This window comes from Pelodiscus sinensis, chromosome 1, assembly GCF_049634645.1.
Source record: "Pelodiscus sinensis isolate JC-2024 chromosome 1, ASM4963464v1, whole genome shotgun sequence".
NCBI lineage: Eukaryota > Metazoa > Chordata > Testudines > Trionychidae > Pelodiscus > Pelodiscus sinensis.
Window position 1 is genome coordinate 254,357,443 of NC_134711.1, and position 19,490 is coordinate 254,376,932.

The window sequence follows — 19,490 nt, forward strand, 5'->3', positions numbered from 1 at the left end:
GCATGAAATGGGATGTACAGTCATAGTGTTTATCTAAGACAGCTGCAGACCTTCTGAGAGTATTTAAATGAAACTTTGCCTAATAAATTCAATTTAGGAAGAGGGATTTTGTTTGAGGTTTGTTTGTTTTGGGGGAAGAGTTAGTTAATTTTTTGGTTGTTTAGTACTGTAACTAATTTGGGCAACTTAGGAAGAAGAATTACTTTTGTACAGATGTAAGTGCATGCACACCCACAGCAATTAGCATGCCTTGGACCTGCTCTTTTCTGCATTGATCTGTCATGCTGAAGTCTAGTATAACTACAGAGAGGTGGTACATGCACCCTTCCTGTACAACAGGTCTTTCCAATCCTGTGTGTCTCCTTTCCTGCCCAGGAAACGAGGATGATGTGACCTTCCCCAGAATAGACTGTGCAGAGAGAGGGAAAACTGCAAACTGCCCACAGAGTTGACCAAGCTCCCCCATGAAACATTTGACACAGGGAAGGAAGCAGAAGACATTGTCCCTTCCTTTGTCTTTCTAGGCCTAGCTACAGGGCACCAGTTACCCTCCAGTGTAAAAGCAGAATTGCAAGGAAGTTTCTCCAAAGACAAATGCAGCCCTGGGACACAGCTGGAAACTGGAAAGATACGTTGGAGCAAATGTTAGTTAGAAATTTGGGATAAAATATTGGGATTTTTTTTTCATAAAAGTTCTTCTGCTGCAAGGTCTGGCTGAACCACCAATTAGTGGAAAGGCAAACAAAATTTGACAAATCTTCAGGGGGTAGGCCATTCCCTGGCTACCAATGACTAACACATCTGCTATTGCCTCCAAGATGCAAGCAGGCCAAAGTAGCCAGTGTGGTTTATCTGTGGACATTAGCAGGATAAAGACCGCAGAAGTCTCTTGTTTAGTCTGTTAGATAAGTCTCTTGTGGGTGGAAGCCAGTTCAGCAGCAGGTAACATGATACCATACCACAGTCACATACAACCACAAAGTGATCTATACAACCTCTCAAAACAAACAACTTTCTATTCTAGGTTCTTATGTTACCCACAACACCATGACTGTTGAGCAGAGTGTGACAGCACCCATGAAAGTTATAGCTGAACATGTACTTACAAAAATACTATGATGGAATACATCTAACAGAGTAAGAATTAACACTTGTTGGCATAGATATGCCTCATGCCTTTTGCAGAAGCTGCATTAGCTTTAACTAATGCTCTTGGACTAAAAAATAATTCACTGTTCATGTATTCATAGCTAAGTTAGCTTCTCGTGCAAGTTACTCTTCCCCTGAAGTGACCTCAAAAAATGATGTGCTACTCATTGCAAATGAAATACACATTCACTGCTAACAGAAATATTTGAATAAATCTACTTATGGCCAAAGGTATTGAAGACAAACTATTGGCACCTGAAGGAAAGGCTTGTTTATTACCTTCCATCTTTATAGTTATATATAAATTAGACATGAGATGTTGTATTTCTAGTTCATGAAAATAAGGGGATTCAATTATGGTATGATGTCCATGAGATTTCCAAACCTGTTACAGTTTATGTGATAGATTAATAAACATCTTCACCAGCCCAGCTTGTGCCATGTAATATAGATTTTGCTTTTTAGTATTTTAAAACACCACAAATTACTTATCCTTCCAAGTACTCACTCTTACTCAACAAAACCCCAGATTTTTTTGTTTATTCAACAGTTATAGAAATCTCAGTAAAGACCATTCAGCGAGTGCACTGAAAAGTATAATAGCTAATGGGACAAAGTGGTAAAAAGCTAGAAAACTGTATTTTATTTCTATTACTGTGAGTACAGAAATTTTCACAAAATAGATTAAAAAACTCAGGTTGTGGTTTTGTGAGCATGAAACATTTTTCATTGTCACTGTAACTGTTTACAGATTCATTCCACAACTGAAAAAAAAGCTTTTTCACCCTGAAAAACAATCTGCAAATGCTAAAAATGGCACACTGCTTTAGCTGTGAATAGAATATTTAGGAAAATAGCACGTCATGTGAATAATTAAAGGAAACCTTGCAATTTTATACAACTATTTTGCTGCACAAAGCTCTTCTTGGTCCAAATACTGTAATTGGTATAGGATAGTTCAAATATCTACCATCAATTTTCTAAGTTAGTTTCCAAGTGTGTGTTTCCAATAGGCATAGAAGACAGAAAATATATAGGTGCTTACCTGTTGAATTACTTTTGGACCATAGATTCTAGCCTGTGTTAGAGCATCATTAACAAGTGAGTGAAAGTTCAGAAGTGCATGCTCAATGTCATATGTCCCATGCATTGCACTGGACAACTCTTCCAAAGACTGAATATATCCACGCCAGTGAAAGTCAATTTCTGCCATGTTAGCCAAGCAGCCTCTAATTACATTCAGGCAATATCCTATACATGGCTTACTTAAAGCCACTCCTTGGCAGTGAGGGCAATATTGCATTCGCAGTAAGGCTCTACTGCAGTCTTTAGAGAACGGCAAATGATCTGTTGTATTGATCACTTCAATCCCTAAATTGAGGGCTTGCAAGAAAGTACGGCTGGATAACACTGATCTCCCCATTTGTCCCATGACTATTTTTGGAACATTGCCAAAAGGACTGACAACTCTTCTTGACATTCGAATGCATTCTGAATACTCCAGTGAAGTGTCCTTCAGACCAGGATTAATCAGATGATTATAGACTATTGGAAACAGGGTATCAAAAAATCTGTTCACCAGTTCTTCTGTACTAATGTCTATGCCAAATACAAAGAGTCCCAGCTCCGTAAAAAACTCTTGAACAGCGGTAGCAGCCTCGAGAGCCATGTTTTTGTATGTGCTGCAGAAAAGCATGCTTGTGTAATTCTCAGCCTGTTTGATAAGCATTTCAAAGGTTTCTGTAATAAAAAAGAGGTCAATATTTTAGAGTGAAAAGGACTGGACATTTCAGCAAAAACTTAAGACTCTAACAAGGATTATATTATTTTAATTTGTGCTTCACTCATATGACAGACCTTTGTATTGCAACAATTAACGGATAGAGTTTAAGACAATACATTCTAAATGACATATCAATCCTCTTTCTTAGTGTGTGGACAGTACCTAGCATATTCTGGCTCCTTCTAGAATATACAATAATGAACACCAACTTTTCTGATATTATGTATTTTATAAACAAATGCAAAGGGCAAATGAATGGTTACTAACTTGCGGAATTAATCAGACACTAATAGTAGCTGTCTCAATACATCAAATTATTTACTTCATTAATTCAACAGACATTTCACAACTTGTATCACTCATTCCACTTCTAATAATGAAATAAAGCCTCTACCTTTTAATGGGGTGTAAAGGATAGCAATGAACACTTGGAACAGCTCTTCTGTTGTATTCATTAATATGCAATTTTTACAGAGTGAACAGATTTTGCTTCTTTTTGAATAAAAGGAGGTGCAGCACAAACCTTTAAACTGTGCTGATAAATACAGTAATAGCTATGGTCAATGGTAACTGAGGGCACTCAAACTTTGCAGTACAGTATCTCTCTCAAGGCTTCCAAAAATGATGATTGCTATAGCAACAAGTGCTAATGTTGTGCGTTACTGGTGTATAAGTTTCATGATGTATACAATGAGTTCAAATATCCATGCAGTACCTAATTCTTAGAGTAGGTAAGAAAATTGTGTAGGTTTAAGTATTTTCCTCTGTTTGGGAAGTCAAGCCCAGTCTAAGGTTCTGATGATTCATAAAAGCAGGGTTAATGCCCATAACACCTTGCAAAGCACTTGAACCTAAATGAGGTGTCTTGGAGTAGGATTTTCCCAGGTGAAAAGGCCCTAAGCTGAGACTGATTGAGAGAATACAGTGTTTGAGCAGTTATGCTAAGAGTTGCTTCTTCATGACTGGACAGTGATGCCTTAAGATTTAAGGAAACAGCATGTGCATAAAACAGAACTGGGATATGTTGTGTAAATAAGGAAATTATACTAAATACCCTGGTTCTGCATCACTGATTTCTACTAGTTAACACAGAGTTAAGGTTGCATGGTGTCAAAGCTGTTCCCCACTGTGAGTTCATAAGATGGGGGTCCACAAGAGACCTTAAAAATATCTTGCCTCTATAGAATTTGGCTTAAAAGCTGCCCAAGATCACAGATTTCCTGGCTCTGGTATATAGGCTGCCACCACCAAGTAAAAAAAAAACAAACAAAAAAAAAACCCCACACACCACCTTTCTTCAATCCAGGAAGAAACACTTGGAACTTCTTCCAGAGGGGTACCCCAAGATCTTCTTATTCAAGCTCTCTTGTATTAGAAGGCAAAAAACCCTGTAATCTCGGATATCTGACCTCTCAGTCTCAGGCATGCACACATAGATCTCCTATTACCTTCTAGAAAACAAGAAGCAAATCATTTTAAAAAAGATTAACAAAACAAAAAGATATACTTGATAAAGCATACTTGGTTGTCAGGTATTTTAAATCAACTGAGAAAAGAACAATTAAAACAGAGAAAATTCCCTACCTGGGATACAACTTAAAGTAATATATGGGGGGAAGGCACATGGACTTATCACAGAGAAGTTTAACCAAACAGCAAAACAAAGAAACTAACCTGATTGCATCTAAATACACATTTCTCTATCTACTCACGATCCATGCTTCAAGGTCCAGTCCATTTCCATGCCCAGAATTCTTTGTAGGCATGATAGTTCTGCCTAGTTCAATTAATCTTGTACCCTCAAATTCTGGCTTAAAATTCACAAAAAGAAAATCAGCAGGCAGGTATATCTTCCGATTCAAATCTGAATACCGTCTCCAGTTGGTTCTCCTGGCTCCCTGCCAACAGCCCCTAGCTACTGTAGTAAGTTGAGGGTCAGTAACAGAGTCAGCAGGCCTAAGGCCTGCAACATGGAAACAGCAACAGGCCCGCAATCTAGTAAGCAAGACTTTGGTTCAGTAACACAGGAGCCAAGAAAGAAGCCCTATTGATAATTGTGTAAGTTAGGTCGAACATGGAAGGACCCAGGGAGGCACTGGGTACAGACTGTAAGCCAAAGGGGAGTAATGGAACATCTTAATAAGAAATGTCTTGGTACAAAAACTCTCTAAAAACTAATGCACATACCGACCTAGGTTCGGGGGGGGGGGGGGGGGGGGGGGGAGCACTAGGCGCCAAACACTTTTGGATCAGATTTCTTTTTTCTAATTCTTCAGTGGCTTCTCAGACTCCTTAGCTTCTTGGGGAGTAGGATATTGCTTAATGTACGGAGGCACATCACCCTCTAAGTTAGAGGCTTGTACCTTACTGGTATCTAGAGAGTCTGTTGCCCAGTCCACCATTCCCAGCCTTCTGGCATAGGAGGGGGTTGCTTCAGTTTTATGGCTTTGACTGTTTGAGTAGCAAGTCCCATGAGAGTTACCCTACAGTCCATTCCCTCAGTTGCAGTGCGGACTTGCCTGATACACATGTTTGGAAAATCCAGGATTATCCCCAACCGCTTTATGGTTTCTGCTCCAATTAGATTTTCTCTCCCTCTCCCTGATACCGCAAACTTTTCCTGAATAGTATGTGCTCGGAATTGGAGTGGCAGCTTTTTTACATCATAAGTCTGTGTATCTCCTGATATTTCCTATATATGTACAGAGTCAATTACTGTGTATGTTTCAAAAACATTCTTTACAATAGGTATTCCAGCCCCCGTATCTAATAGAAAAATCGATAAGCTCATCCCCGACTCGGATGCATAAGTGGGGGTGCCCCCAAACATCAATACTCATGGGCTGCTGAAAAATGCATTCTGAGTTACAGGGAGAGCTGTCCTATGCAGTCTGATTTCTCACCACAGGATCATTCAAACTAGGGGTTAACAGAGACGCTTCAGCAACTTTAGTCATGGGCTTCTCCTCCCCCTTCACAGAGTTTTTGCTCAGCATGCATGCCTGAAGTCGGGCTTGTAACTTTTCAATCTCTCCTTTCAGCTCTTCATTTTCCTGCTTCAGATCTCCAGCCGGCACCCATTTGCTCTGTCTACCTTTCTGCATTCCTCTACCTCTCCAACCCCGGCCATGGCCATGGGGAGAGTATCCTGGTCCCTCAGTTTTCCACCGTCCTAACTGAGTTTGCAGTTCATGCACTGGGGTACCCTCATTATGCTTCACTGCTGTTTCCACCTTTTCAATCCACTCACTCCATGGTCTATGTTTACCTCCATCCTCACACCATGCATTCATCCATTCCACTACACCTGGTGGTAATGTATCCAGCACGACTGTTTTCAATGCTTCTACATCTTTCCCATTAGTTACCATAAGGAAGGTTTGGATTCGGTCAGCCAGTCGGGCTGGAGCCTCTCCTGGCAGTCTGGCAGAGCCTTTCAGGGTAGCTATAGGTCCAGACAATTTAAAATGCTTTTGAGCTACCCGCTTAATCATTTGCGCAATATCATCATCAAAACCGACAGTGTGCGAATTCAGTGGTCCCAATAATGTCTGCACTAGCAATGGGTCCCGTTCAACTTCAATTCCCACTGCGTTTAGTAACTGTGAACATTTATGCAACCACGCCAGAAATTCATTAAAGTTCTCAGACGGAGGGGAACCAACAGCGCCTGCTAAGGCAGTCAGCTCATTGATTTTTAAAGGGTTGAGCCTGGCTGTTAATGCACTGGCTCGAGATGTACCTGATTTATTCTCTGTGTATTTAGGTACTATATTTCCCCTTCTTTCTTTTTCAATTTCTGATCATGGATGTTTCAGAGCTTCCTCCATCTTTTGAGTGGCCTCCTCCATTTCCCTCAATGTTTTATTTACAGGGGATATTTCGTCAGATTCATCCTCCTGATCTTCTACTGTGCTCCCCACTTTTACAGGGACTGTTCTAGGTTTTGGAAGAGGTTTTTCCAAAACCTGGTTCTCCTCATAAGGTGGTGGTTTTGGTGCAGTAGCCCTTGCCCATGGACCAGCGGAAGATGATCCTGGGTCATTCCACATGTCCCCAGTACAACATCCATTCCAACTGTCCCATGATCCATCTTTCAATTTAGCCAATGCTACCTGTTTCCATTTCTGTCCCATAGCTTCAGGCACCAGAGTTTCTAAAAGTTGTTTTGCAGCCAGGGACGGCACTTCTCTTTTTTGCAGGTTTTCTATAGCTTTTTCCAATTTCTTATTTTCCTGCTTTACCTGCTCAAGCAGATCATGTGTTTGGACTGCCTGTTGCCCTGCCAGCAGAGCCTGGGCCTTCCAATGTTCTGTTGCCTGTGCTCCTTCCTCTACGTCCCTGGTTAGTTCTAGAACCTGAGAGGCTAGCAGTGCAGCATGCTGTTTAAGCCATCTCACTGCCATAGACATAAGTTGCAAAATCCTAGGCCTTTTACTACTATTACTATTTTTCAGTGCTTCAGTTTCTGCCATGGCTGTACATATACTGGTCCATGTTTCTTCATACTCTTTTTTAAACTTATATGGCCCTCCTTTTTTAGCAATCCAACAGGTCCATATTTCATCAAAACCTACCGGCATTTTAAGGGAGTGTAGATGGGGTTACCTAACTCGTGATTTTCTGCCATTTTAGATTGCAAACAGATAAACAGAACTGTTAGCCTTCTTACCAGATCAGCGGTCGGGGTCACCAGTGTCGTACCTCGGGGTTTTCGTACCTCGGTACCTTCGGTGGTCTGGACTGTCAGTGTCCACATCATCTGGTCAGGGACGTCCTGGCGCGCTCCTGACAGGACCTCTACTCCATCGGTGAGGATAAACTTTCGGCTGCATGCGTAACAATCAGTACTCCCTTTATCTAGAGTGTTAGACCACGTGCACTTGGGTCAACACAGGATCTCTCTGAGAGGGCCCGGAAACGACAGATGCAGGCAAGGTTTGAAATCAATCAAGCAGGTTCATTGTCAAATGCAAAGCTCTACCAGTTGGTAACAGAGATCAGTACAATGTTACACCACTGGGCACTATGGCCCGCGTTGACAAGGCACCGGGCAGGCCTATTGCCATATAACAGATATTAACAGCAGTTAGTCAAAGTTAAGCTACTGTGCATTCTGTAAGTTCAGGCAATGACACCTGCTGTTCAGGCGCCTAGTGCCCCCCCCCCTCCCCTCCGCGAAGGTCGGCCGGAGAGCACCTTTTGCAGTGTCCTTTTATAGACAGATACAAGGAACTTACATCATTTCTTTACTTATGGGTTACCACCCTCTGTTGCCTAGTTACCACCCCTTACCTTACGGAAGGGGGGCTTACTTACTATCCTACATACTGTCAATTCTGACCTGGTCCTGAACATAGGTCGGTATGTGCATTAGTTTTTAGGGAGTTTTTGTACCAAGACATTAAGATGTTCCATTACTCCTCTTTGGCTTACAGTCTGTACCCAGTGCCTCCCTGTGTCCTTCCATGCTCGACCTAACTTACACAATCACACAATTATCAATAGGGCTTCTTTCTTGGCTCCTGTGTTACTGAACCAAAGCCTTACTGAATCAAAGCCTTGCTCACTAGATTGCAGGCCTGTTGCTGTTTCCATGTTGCAGGCCTTAGGCCTGCTGACTCCATGTTACTGATCCTCAACTTACTACAGCTACCTGAGTTTAACCCTTTAGTTACCGAATGCTGAGATATTCAGAAAAGGCCACCATTCTTCCTATCCATCACACGTTGCCGTGTACCTTACCTTTCTTTCCTGACTTCCAGAATTTTCAAGTTTGCTGATTTTGACATTTGGAAGGACACAAGATACCACTGGGCAATGATAGATGTGATTGTGCATCGGGGAACCCTGGGCCCCGCACCCCCATCCGCAGCCACATGTGACTCTCAGCCAGACAGCAGAATAGAAAGTTTGGTTCCCAGAAACATAGCATAGCTTAGGATCGATGTTAACACAGAAGTCAGGGCAGACAGCCTCATTCCTCTCAGGGGGAAGGGGCTTCTCCCCCTTACTTGGTCTAAAACATCCTAACTCCTCCTAGCTCAACCAAGACTGCCTCACCCCCACAGCCACTGCTCACTAGCCCCAGGCAGCCCCGCCTCCTCCAGTGTCCTCCTTCCAGGTGTGATGTGCTGTCCCCTGGACCTCAGGAAGTGAGAGACTGCACATACTTCCCCAGTGAGTCACACCCAGGCTCTCCCTCCTCATGCAGTTAGTTCTGCAGGGCCTAGGTAAACTGAGGCATGTACACACCCACTCCCAGCATCACTACAGAGCAGCATAGGACAGTAGGATCATACATAACCCCTTAAGACAAATGGTGAATGCAACACCAGAGCAAACATAGGATTACAACAGTAGACAGCACCCCCACTACGTCACAATAGTTCTGGGGATGTTTTTGGTCAGAGAATGTAGCTTGTGATAAATTTAAAACAGCAAAACATGCCATCAAATGCACAAACTTCCGTTGGTGAATTCTCTTTTCACAAACACTTTGTGGTGCCTCAGTCATTTGCAACTTGTTCAGAATACAGTAGCACAATTGCTCACTGTCTTGAGCTGAAAGATTTACACTGGCTGCCTAGAAACTGACAGATTAACTTGAAACTGACAGGCTTGCTTTCAAAAGCCCTTTACAGTTGGCTTTCCAAATTCTGGGTCCTGCTATCCAAGCCTTTTAATGATGGATTTCTGTACTGACACACTACCCAGTGCTTTATTTTGCAGCTATATCTGACATTGACAGGCAATCAAGGTTTTTACTGCAGTGGGACTTCTAACGTGTAATTTCATTCTCCCCAAACACCCAGACCCACAAAATCCACATCATCTTTATGCCACTTAACAAAACATCTTGGCTACATCTACACTGCAGGCTTCTTGTGCAAGAATTGCGCAAAAACTTGACGAGCATCTACACTGCATGCAAATTCTTACGCAAGTAAATGTACAGTACAGTGCTGGAAAACAGGGCTTCGTGCGCAAGCACTCTGACACTCCATATGAGGAAGAAGCCTTCTTGCACAAGCTCCATACCCACATTTACAGCTCACTAATTCCTGATTGCCGCCCCCCCCCCCCTTTAAAGAGACACACAGCCTGCAGATGCTGCGAGGCAGCAACAGAAGACAGCTCCACCACACAGCTCTGCATTGCAGCTCTGCAGACATGTCTGTCCCTCAGCCACCCTGTGAGCTTGTACCCCCATCCCAGGAGCCATTCCAGGGCTCCCAGCAGCAAGGGAGGGGCACCAACTGGCACGCCCCTTGCTGGTGCGGGGCTGAGGTCCCTTCTGGACCTGTGGGCAGAAGAGGAAGCCCTCCACAACCGCTGTGCCTGTTGCTGCAACGTGGACATTTTCAGCCACATGGCACTCTCAGATCAGGGACATCCGGCCCGGACACTTGAACAGGTCCAGGCCAAGGTCAAGGAGCTGCGCCTGGGCTATGTCCAGGCCACTGAGGGCAAGGGGGCAGGAGCCGACACCTGCCCCCACTACGACCGGCTGCACGCCATCCTCAGCGAGACAGCAGTCCAAGGGCCCTCGGTGGTAGACACAGTGCAACACAGCACCTGCTCCTGGGAAAAGCGCAGAGAGCCAGCCCTGTGAGCATGGCTCTCACAGAGCCCCTCATCTGCTCTTGGCCCCTAGGCTACACCCAAGGAAAGCCCCTTATTGCTGCCACACACTTCCCTAGGCGACTTGTCTGAGGGCTGGGGGGAGGGTGAGCAGGGAAGCAGCCAGCCCATGGCCTCTGGCCACTTGAATCTTGCTGCAGGGATGGTACACGCCCCAGTAGCTCTGGCTCCGTCTCCAAGGAAGTCAACTGACAGTAGTCCGAGAACCCAGACCTCATCTGCCACACTTGTTCCCATGCAATGTGGGGATGTACACACAAACATGACTACAGCATTAATGGTGTGTGCTCAGAGTGACAAGAGTAAAAGCCATGTGCTCTAACTTGGGGAGGGAGTGTGCACAGTGCTACCCAGACACACACACCGCATGCCAACTGGCCAGGACACAGACAAAAGGGTCTTCATTCACAGTGATGTCTCCCAAGGGTTACAATCCATGGAAGATCACTTCACTCCAGGGATTTTGAACTAGTCCTTTAAGCGAACATACACACAGGGGACTGATTGGGCCGAAGCCACAGTTGTGTGGTGTCACGTGGGGCTCAGGGACAGTGTGGACAGGGCTGACTGACTGCCGCATTGTTTTCTATGTTCTCTGCAGCAGGACCTCCCAGGAGCAAGGGACCTTCCAGGCCTGCAGCAGCGGCACCAACCATCCAGGCACCAGTCCGGCAGTGTGACCAGCTCTTCCAGTGGCATGTCCAGGCCGTGGAGAGGATGGAGGCGGTGATCACCACCAAGCTGCAGGCCAACCTGGAGTGGCAGCAGCACACGTGGGGGCAATTCCTCCACAGGTGCAACAGGATGTGCGACACGATCTCCACCCTGACGTTGCACATCGGCCATGCTGATGTAGATGGGAGACAGAAGCGACCCTATTTTGGGACATGGAAGAATATGTCCTTCAGGGCCTCCCAGATGTGCACTCCATTGTGGTGTATCTGACGGATGGTGGCTGCTCAAACGCCCGGCCCTCACCTGCCATCCACCCCAGGGGAAGGACTCCCCCTTCCGCTCCACTATGTTGTGCAACACACAACATGCTGCCACAATGTCTGCGATGTTCTGCTCACCCATTTCGAGACAAGTGAGCAAACAACGGAATCTGGCCTTTAGCCGTCTGAAGGCACACTCCACCTGGTTATAGGCCTGGTTCACATGGTGGTTGAAACATTCACACCTGGGGTCCATGTGTCCGGTGTACGGCCGCATCAGACAGGGCATGACGGGATAGGCTGCATCCCCCACGATGTAGAATGGCATGCGGATATCCCCAACAGTCAATTCCCCTGGGGGAAGAAAGTGCCTGCCTCCATCCTGCAATCCAGACTGGAGTTTTTCAGGATGCGGGCATCATGTGCCCTGCCAGATCACCTCACATAGATGTCTGTGAAGCAGCCATGGTGGTTCATGAGGGCCTGGAGCAACATGGAGAAACAACTGTTACTTACCTTGTAACTGATTTTACCTCATAACTGATTTTTCGAGATGTGTTGCTCATGTCCATTCTAATATAGGTGTGTGCGCACAGCGTGCATGCGTCATCTGAAGTTTTTCCCTCAGCAGTATCCTTAGGGCCAGCAGAGGCCCTTGATGACCATGCTGATTCCGCTTCAGAGTTGGAAGAATAGTCCGATGCAGACCATAGTGGTGCAGACGCCGAGTGTGCTGCAGCATACCGCAACATGGCTTCAGTCTTGCCACAGTGCCGGGGTGGAGAGGGGGGCGTGGCTGTGGCAGGGTCCCCAGGCGGAGCAGGAGCCGCTGTGCCAGGGGTCAGTACAGGCATCTGGTGGGTAACGCGGGCTGCATCCAGTGCTGGTGCCGGTATTGGTTCCTTTATGTGCGGTGCCCCCGGAAGCTCCTGGTGCCCTTTTGCCCTGTCCGAAGTGGTTCGGGGGGGGGGGATGTATTTGTGTAACAGCATCCCGCCAGTATGGACCCACTCTTGCACAAGAACTTTTCTGCAAGAGTTCTTGCACAAGAAGCCTGCAATGTAGACGTATCCCTTAAAGTTTTATTTCTCCCCAGGTGTTTAGAATAGGCACTCTTGGCTTTTTATTTATCACATTCCTATACATAGAATCATAGGGCTGGAAGAACCTCAGGAGGTCATCAAGTCCAGTCCCCTGCCCAAAGCAGAACCAACCATAACTAAATCATCCCAGCCAGGACTGTCAAGCCTGGACTTAAAAACCTCTAGGGATGCAGATCCTACCACCTCCCTAGGTAACCCATTCCAGTGCTTCACCACCCGCCTAGCGAAACAATTTCTTACTATCCAACCTAGACCTCCCCCACTGCAACTTGAGACCATTGCTCCTTATTCTGCCATCCATCACTGCTGAGAACAGCCTCTCTCCATCCTCTTTGGAACCTCCCTTTAGGAAGATGAAGGCTGCTATCAAACCCTTCTCACTTCTCTTATGCACACTAAAGAAGACTAAATCCCTCAGATTCTCCTTGTAGGTCATGTGCTCCAGCCCCCTAATCATTTTGGTTGCCCTTCGCTGGACTTTCTCCAGTGCGTCCACATTATTTCTGTAATAGGAGCCCCAGATGTGTTTTCACCAGTGTCAAATAAAGGGGGATAATCACTTCTTTAAATCTGCTGGAAATGTTCATCCTAATGCACCCTAATATGCCATTACCCTTCTTAGCTACAAGGGCACACTAACTCATATCCAGCTTCTCATCCACTGTAATCCTCAGATTCTTTTCTGCCAAACTGCTGCTTAGTCGGTCGGTCCCCAGCCTGTAACAGTGTTTGGGATTCTTCTGTTCCAAGTGCAGGACTCTGTACTTGTCCTTGTTAAACCTCATCAGATTTCTTTTGACCCAAACCTCCAATTTGTGTAGGTCACTCTGGACCCTATCCCTACCAACACCATATCCCTTTTGATCTACTTGGGGCTCGGGCTACCTTTCAGTGCCTCATGCACAGGATGCTACATCCCTGTCATGACCATGAGGGATGGCCAGGTAGCAGTCAGCCAATAGGAATGCAGACAGGGATTTCAAACAGACAAAGGAATTTTTGGTTTTTTCCCCTCCTTTGTCTGAGCAGTTTCTCTCCAGATACTGCAGGGGACAGACTACATGTGCCTCTCCAAGAAAAGACTCTTCACCATTTGTAAGTAGGACAAAGTCTAGATAAATCCATTAGGTTTATTGTTTTATGGTTTAGGAATGGGAATCTGATGTCTGTGCATTTTAGAAATGGGTTTTCCTCTCTTTAGAAACTAAGTTGTGTTCCCATGGGAAAATTCCCCATGAGTTTATTAACTGGTGGCTCTTACCACCTACCCAATTCAACTATGCTTGTAACAGGTGTATTGTGGTGATAATAAAAGTTAGTTCTTTTTTATTAACCTGGTATTGGTTCAGAGCTTGAGGTGCCCTGTGATTGGTTTCAAGTGTCCACCCCCGTTTGTGGGTTCAAAAGTACCTGATGGTGGTAGTGGATTTATATCCCCAAAATCTAGGTTTTTTAGGATTTTGGGGGAAAGTTTTATACCAAAGCCTGGAAAGATAAGATTTTCGGGTACTTTTACGGGTTCCCACTTCTGCATTCATCATGCCAAAGGGGACAATCAGCCATGGCAGTCCCCATGACAGTTATGCTACCACCTAATTGGTGGATGTAGTCATTCACACGCCAGACTAGGAAACGCACCTGGAGAAGGCAGAGGCAGTTCTTGATACCTTCTGATGAGCTAGCCTGACAGTGAACCCTGCCACGTGTGCTGTGGAGTTCACGGAATCCAAATACCTTGGTTATGTAGTAGGGAAAGGCCTGGTAAGACCCCCAACAAAGTAAGTTGGAGGCCACCCAACATTGGCCTCCCCAAGCAAGCCTGAAGAAACAGGTGTGAGCATTCCTAGGAGTTGTGGAGCACTACAGGGGGTTTATTCCCCATTTTTCCACATGGGCCAGTCCTCTAACAGACTTAATAAAGGCCTGTAGACCTGATCCAGTTAAATAAAAAGGGGAAACAATAACAGAAGACTTGGAAATGGCAGAGGTGCTTAATGACTCCTTTGTGTCAGTTTTCACAAGAAAGTTGGTGGTGACTACATGCCTACAATAGTGAATGCCAGAGAAAAGGAGGTAGGTTTGGAAGTTAAAATAGGAAAACAAGTTAAAAACTACTTAGAAAAGTTAAATGTCTTCAAGGCCTGATGAATGCATCCTAGAATACTCAAGGAACTGATAGAAGAGGTATGACTCATTACCTATCATTTTTGAAAAGCCATGAAAGATGAGAGATAATAAGGTGATAAGAAACAGAAAGCATAGACTTGTAAAGAACAAATCATGGCAAATCAAACACATAGCTTTCTTTGATAGGATAACAAGCCTTGTAGTTATGAAGGAAGCAGTACGCAGAGTATATCTAGAATTTAGTAAAATATTTCATACAATCTTGCATGGCCTTCTTATCAATAAACTAGGGAAATACAACATAGATGGGGCTACAGGTTGGACCTCCCTTGTCTGGCATCCTTGGGACCTGATCCATCCTGAATAAAGGAATTTGCCTTATCGGGGGAGGTCCCCTGCCACCAGCCTCCCACGATGCTCCCCTTCCCTGAGGCTGGCTTCACTTCAGCCCCACTGCCACTGGGCTCCAGCCTGCAGGGCTTGGACTTGGGGTCTAGCCCACTGCAGCTTCCCGGGGACAGAGCTCCCCAGCCACTGTGGCCCCACTTTACCCCAGCCTGACTAGGAATCCCTGGGGAGGGGGCTTGCCAGCTTCGCCGCTTCTGCCATGCTCCACCGGGGATCCCTGGAACAGGACTTGTGGGCTGCCCCCCATTTCTACTGCTGGCTGCCCTCCTACTGCCCTGCCCATCTAGGGCTTCCCAGGATGGGGCTTGCTGGTTCCTCTGCTGTACAACTGGGGCTCCCTGGGGATGGGGCTCTCAGCTTGTTAGCACTCCTGGGTGCTGGGGCTCTGATCCAGCAACATCCACGGCCCTGCCGGAACAGAATCCTGGATTTTGGAAGTTCAACCTGTACTTTAAGATTGGTTACAGAGCCAGTTATGCACCATTCTCAGAGAGTAGTTATTGATGGTCCACAGTCATGCTGGAAGGGCATAACAAGTGGGATTCCAGAGTAATCAGTTTTGGGACCAGTTCTCTTCCAATATCTTCATCAACGATTTAGATATTGCCATAGAGCGTATGCTTGCAAAGTTTGCAGATGATACCAAGTTGGGAGGCGTTGCAAGTGCTTTGGAGGATAGGGTCATAATTCAAAATGATCTGGACAAACTGGAGAAATGGTTTGAGGTAAATAGGATGAAGTTCAAGAAGGACAAAGGAAAAGTACTCCCCTAAGGAGGAAGAGGAGGTTACTCACCGTCCTGTAACTGACATTCTTCGGATGAGTGCCCCTGGGGGTACTCCACATGAGGCGCTGGGATGCTCAGCACCTAATGTGGAGCAGCCCCAGGGATGCCTCTCAAAGGAGAATGATTTTCACTCATATAAAATGGGTAGTGCCTTCTAGAAAGAAGTAATTTAGAAAAGAATCTAGCAGTCAGAGTGGACCACAAGCTAAATATGACTCAACAGTGTGACACTGGCAAAAAAGCAAATATGACTCTGGGACGCATTAACAGGAGCATTGTGAGCAAAACACAAGAAGTAATTCTTCTGCTGTAATCTACACTGAATAGGCCTCAGCTGTAGTACTGTGTCCAGTTCTGGGTACCACTTTAAGAAAGATGTGGAGAAATTGGAAACAATCTAGAGAAGAGCAGCAAAAACTATTAAAGGTCTAGAAAACATGACCTAAGATAGAAGACTGAAAGAACTGGGATTGTTTAGTTTGGAAGAGAGACGACCTGATAATAGCTTTCAAGTACCTACAAGGGCATTACAAAGCAGAGGGATAAAACTTATTCTCCTTAACCTCTGATGATAGGACAAGAAGCAATGGTGATTAAGACTGGACATTAGGAAAAAACTTCCTAACTGTGAGGGTAATTAAGCACTGGAATAAATTGCCTGGAGAGGTTGTAGAATCTCCATCATTGTAGAAATTTAAGAGCGGGTTAGACAACATCTGTTAGAGATAACACGGCTACTTTTCTATCACTATCTGTTAGAGATGATCTAGATCAGTGGTTCTCAACCAGTGGTACGAGAGTACCCTTAGGGATACTTGAGATAATTCTGAGAGGTAATGTAAACACAACTGAAATTTGGAGAAAACTGAATTTGTTTTAAGTTTTACAGCACTTTATTATTTTTGTACTTTTTACACCCCAAAATTTCATCGCCTGCCCAGCTACAATTAAGTTGTTTAAACAAATGGGTTGCTATGGTAGAAAAAAAATTGCGTGTCTGAAAACTGTAGGTACTGGGGGTACTTAATTTTTTTAAAGGTGTACTTTATAAAAGAAAGGTTCAGAAACACTGATCTAGATGGTGGTTAGTCCTGATGTGAATGCTGGGCACTAGACTTGATGATCTATTGAGGTCCATTTCAGTTCTAGGATTCTAACTGGGTACACTGAATGGGTAACTGATTAACCAGTTTTTCATGAAAAAAAAAAATCACTGATTGTTTTGGAAGCTGTATTGAGCCTAAAATGGACACTGAAAGCCTTTAAATATCATCACTCTCAGTAAGTACAGGAAAGAGTTTTCTAACTGTATATCTTGGGGTAGGAGTTGAGGACAGATATTTGGAGCCAATTTCTTATCTTTATGCTTAGTAGAACAGCACATTAAAACAATGGCTACATTTTTCACAATTCTTGTACCTTTTTCTAAGTTTACCCATTCTTTTGCCTAATAGATTTTAATCCACTCAAAGATATCTATGATTTGACACTGGAAAAATTAATGTTTCAAAAAGGTGACCTGACAGATTCCAGTTTCATTATTACTAATGAGCCAGTCAATTACACTGTACTGCAATTTGGCATTACACCAACATCTAATGTTGTACACAAATGAATAATCACTCAGGCAATCACCAATATATAACTAATGCAAGTTACAGTCACAAAGACTGGCTCTCCCAGAAGATCACTCTGAACCTTTGACAAAAGACTTTACAGTATATCAAAAAAAAAAAACCCACAAAAACAAACAGACATAACCCATTAGACCTAAGCCAAATATCACATCTTAAAGATGTAAAAACTAAACTAAATTCTAGTACTTAAAAAGAATGTGAATGTTTACTCAATCTGATCATATAGGACAGACTTAAACTTGTGTTTTACTAAAGACGTTTGCTGTTGAGTACTCTAATGTGTTTTGCTTTTGCTTATGGACAGTCCCAATAATGTTGGGTGTCAAGCGGTTATCTAAAATATGGTCCAATTATATATGTCTGGCACACACATAACTCCTACTGGTCAAAGGGAATTTTGACCACACAACTCTCACCTCAATTTTGCAACTTAGGAAAACAGAAGCATGAAAAAAAATGTCAGAGCTGTCCAAAATAATGCATTTACATTTTTAAAATACATGTTACAGGGAAAGTACTCTTGGAAAATGCCTAAAATGCATAAATACTCCCAGCCAGGAAGTAGCCTGAAGAGCAAATCTAGTGGATGAGTCCCAAATCATTTAACATAGCAACATATATGAGTTGGAAGTATATAGTTCTAAGACACATAAATGATCATAACTAATTAACTCACTCAGGCATTGCCTGTGAAGGTTACATGAGACAGGCATCTAAAAGATAAGTGACAGCAGAAAATTGGTGAGAGTCACTAAAAATAACTTCCACTAACATACACTTTAAATTAATCCAGTTCAACATGGATGATTCAGCATATGCCTCAACATTTCTGTGGAGTAAAATCTGTTGTGAGGTACTAACAGATTGCTCCATATGACACCTATCTGATCCGTCCTTATCTGGAATTACTCTAGATAATTCTCCCACTTTGATGTTTTATTTGCCAAGATATCAAACCTAATTGAACACACAGTTTACTTACCAAAATGGAGCAACTTGAGAAAAGCTGAATTAGCTCAATATTATTTGCACAAAAAATTTGCACAAAAATCTACATTACTGTGTGATGACAGAACATCTCCTACAATTTTTCCCTCTATCAGAAAGTTAATATAGCTTATTATAGAAAATAATAATAATAGAGGGAGAAAAATGTTAGTAAAGGCAACAGTATTTTTGCTAACACCGATAAATTAATAAAATAGTCTTGTTAAGTTCTTACCTGTCGTAATGTTTGTATTACAGCATTATTAAATTAAAATTGTCATTTCAACTTTCTGGACATTGGGAGCTGTTTTGAAATTACTAGATATAAAAAAGTGTCATGTGAATTCACACAAACTCAAGGATATTATATAAGAAATAGTTTGTCATGAGTACATAGTTAAGTAATCACTTGTGAAATCTGTATTCTCAAATCTTCTTGCTGAATAATGACTAGACATGGAGCCTCTGATATAAATGGATATCCAGTGATCTTATTATATAACAATAAAATATAAATCCCTTGTGGATTCTGTAGCGGAAACACAGGTTTACATTTCATTTTAACTCACAAACTCTCTCTTCCGATCCTAGACAAAGAGGGACTATTTGTACCACTTTCACAATAGGAACATAGATGTGTGAACAAGGGCATCTTTTGCAAAGAAGTTTGAGGGAATGAGCAAAATGGGGAGCTGGGATAAAATTATTTTAATCTGATTTCTTTTATTTAAATTAAATACAAGGTTTTTTTTTAATAAATTCATTTAAAATTCAATTTTAAATTGACAATGTTAAATCTTCAATTTATTGTAATCTGTAAATATCGGTTACATTAGATTAAAAAAATTACAACAGTTCACATGTCTTGCCAAATTTTAAAGAAGGCCCAACCAGGGAACTACTGAAAGTCATTAGTTAAGCACCTTGAAC

The 19,490-nt window shown here is 43.5% G+C and overlaps 1 protein-coding gene across 4 annotated transcripts in view; it reads right to left on the bottom strand.

The window, feature by feature from the left end:
- GPC5 (glypican 5) overlaps positions 1 to 19,490 on the bottom strand; it is a 955,140-nt gene that overhangs the window by 820,977 nt on the left and 114,673 nt on the right. For all 4 annotated transcript variants that reach the window (XM_006113650.4, XM_075918825.1, XM_075918826.1 and 1 more), the window contains exon 3: positions 2,195 to 2,889. In XM_006113650.4, coding sequence (XP_006113712.2) covers positions 2,195 to 2,889 — 695 coding nt within the window. The remainder of the gene's footprint in view (positions 1 to 2,194; positions 2,890 to 19,490) is intronic.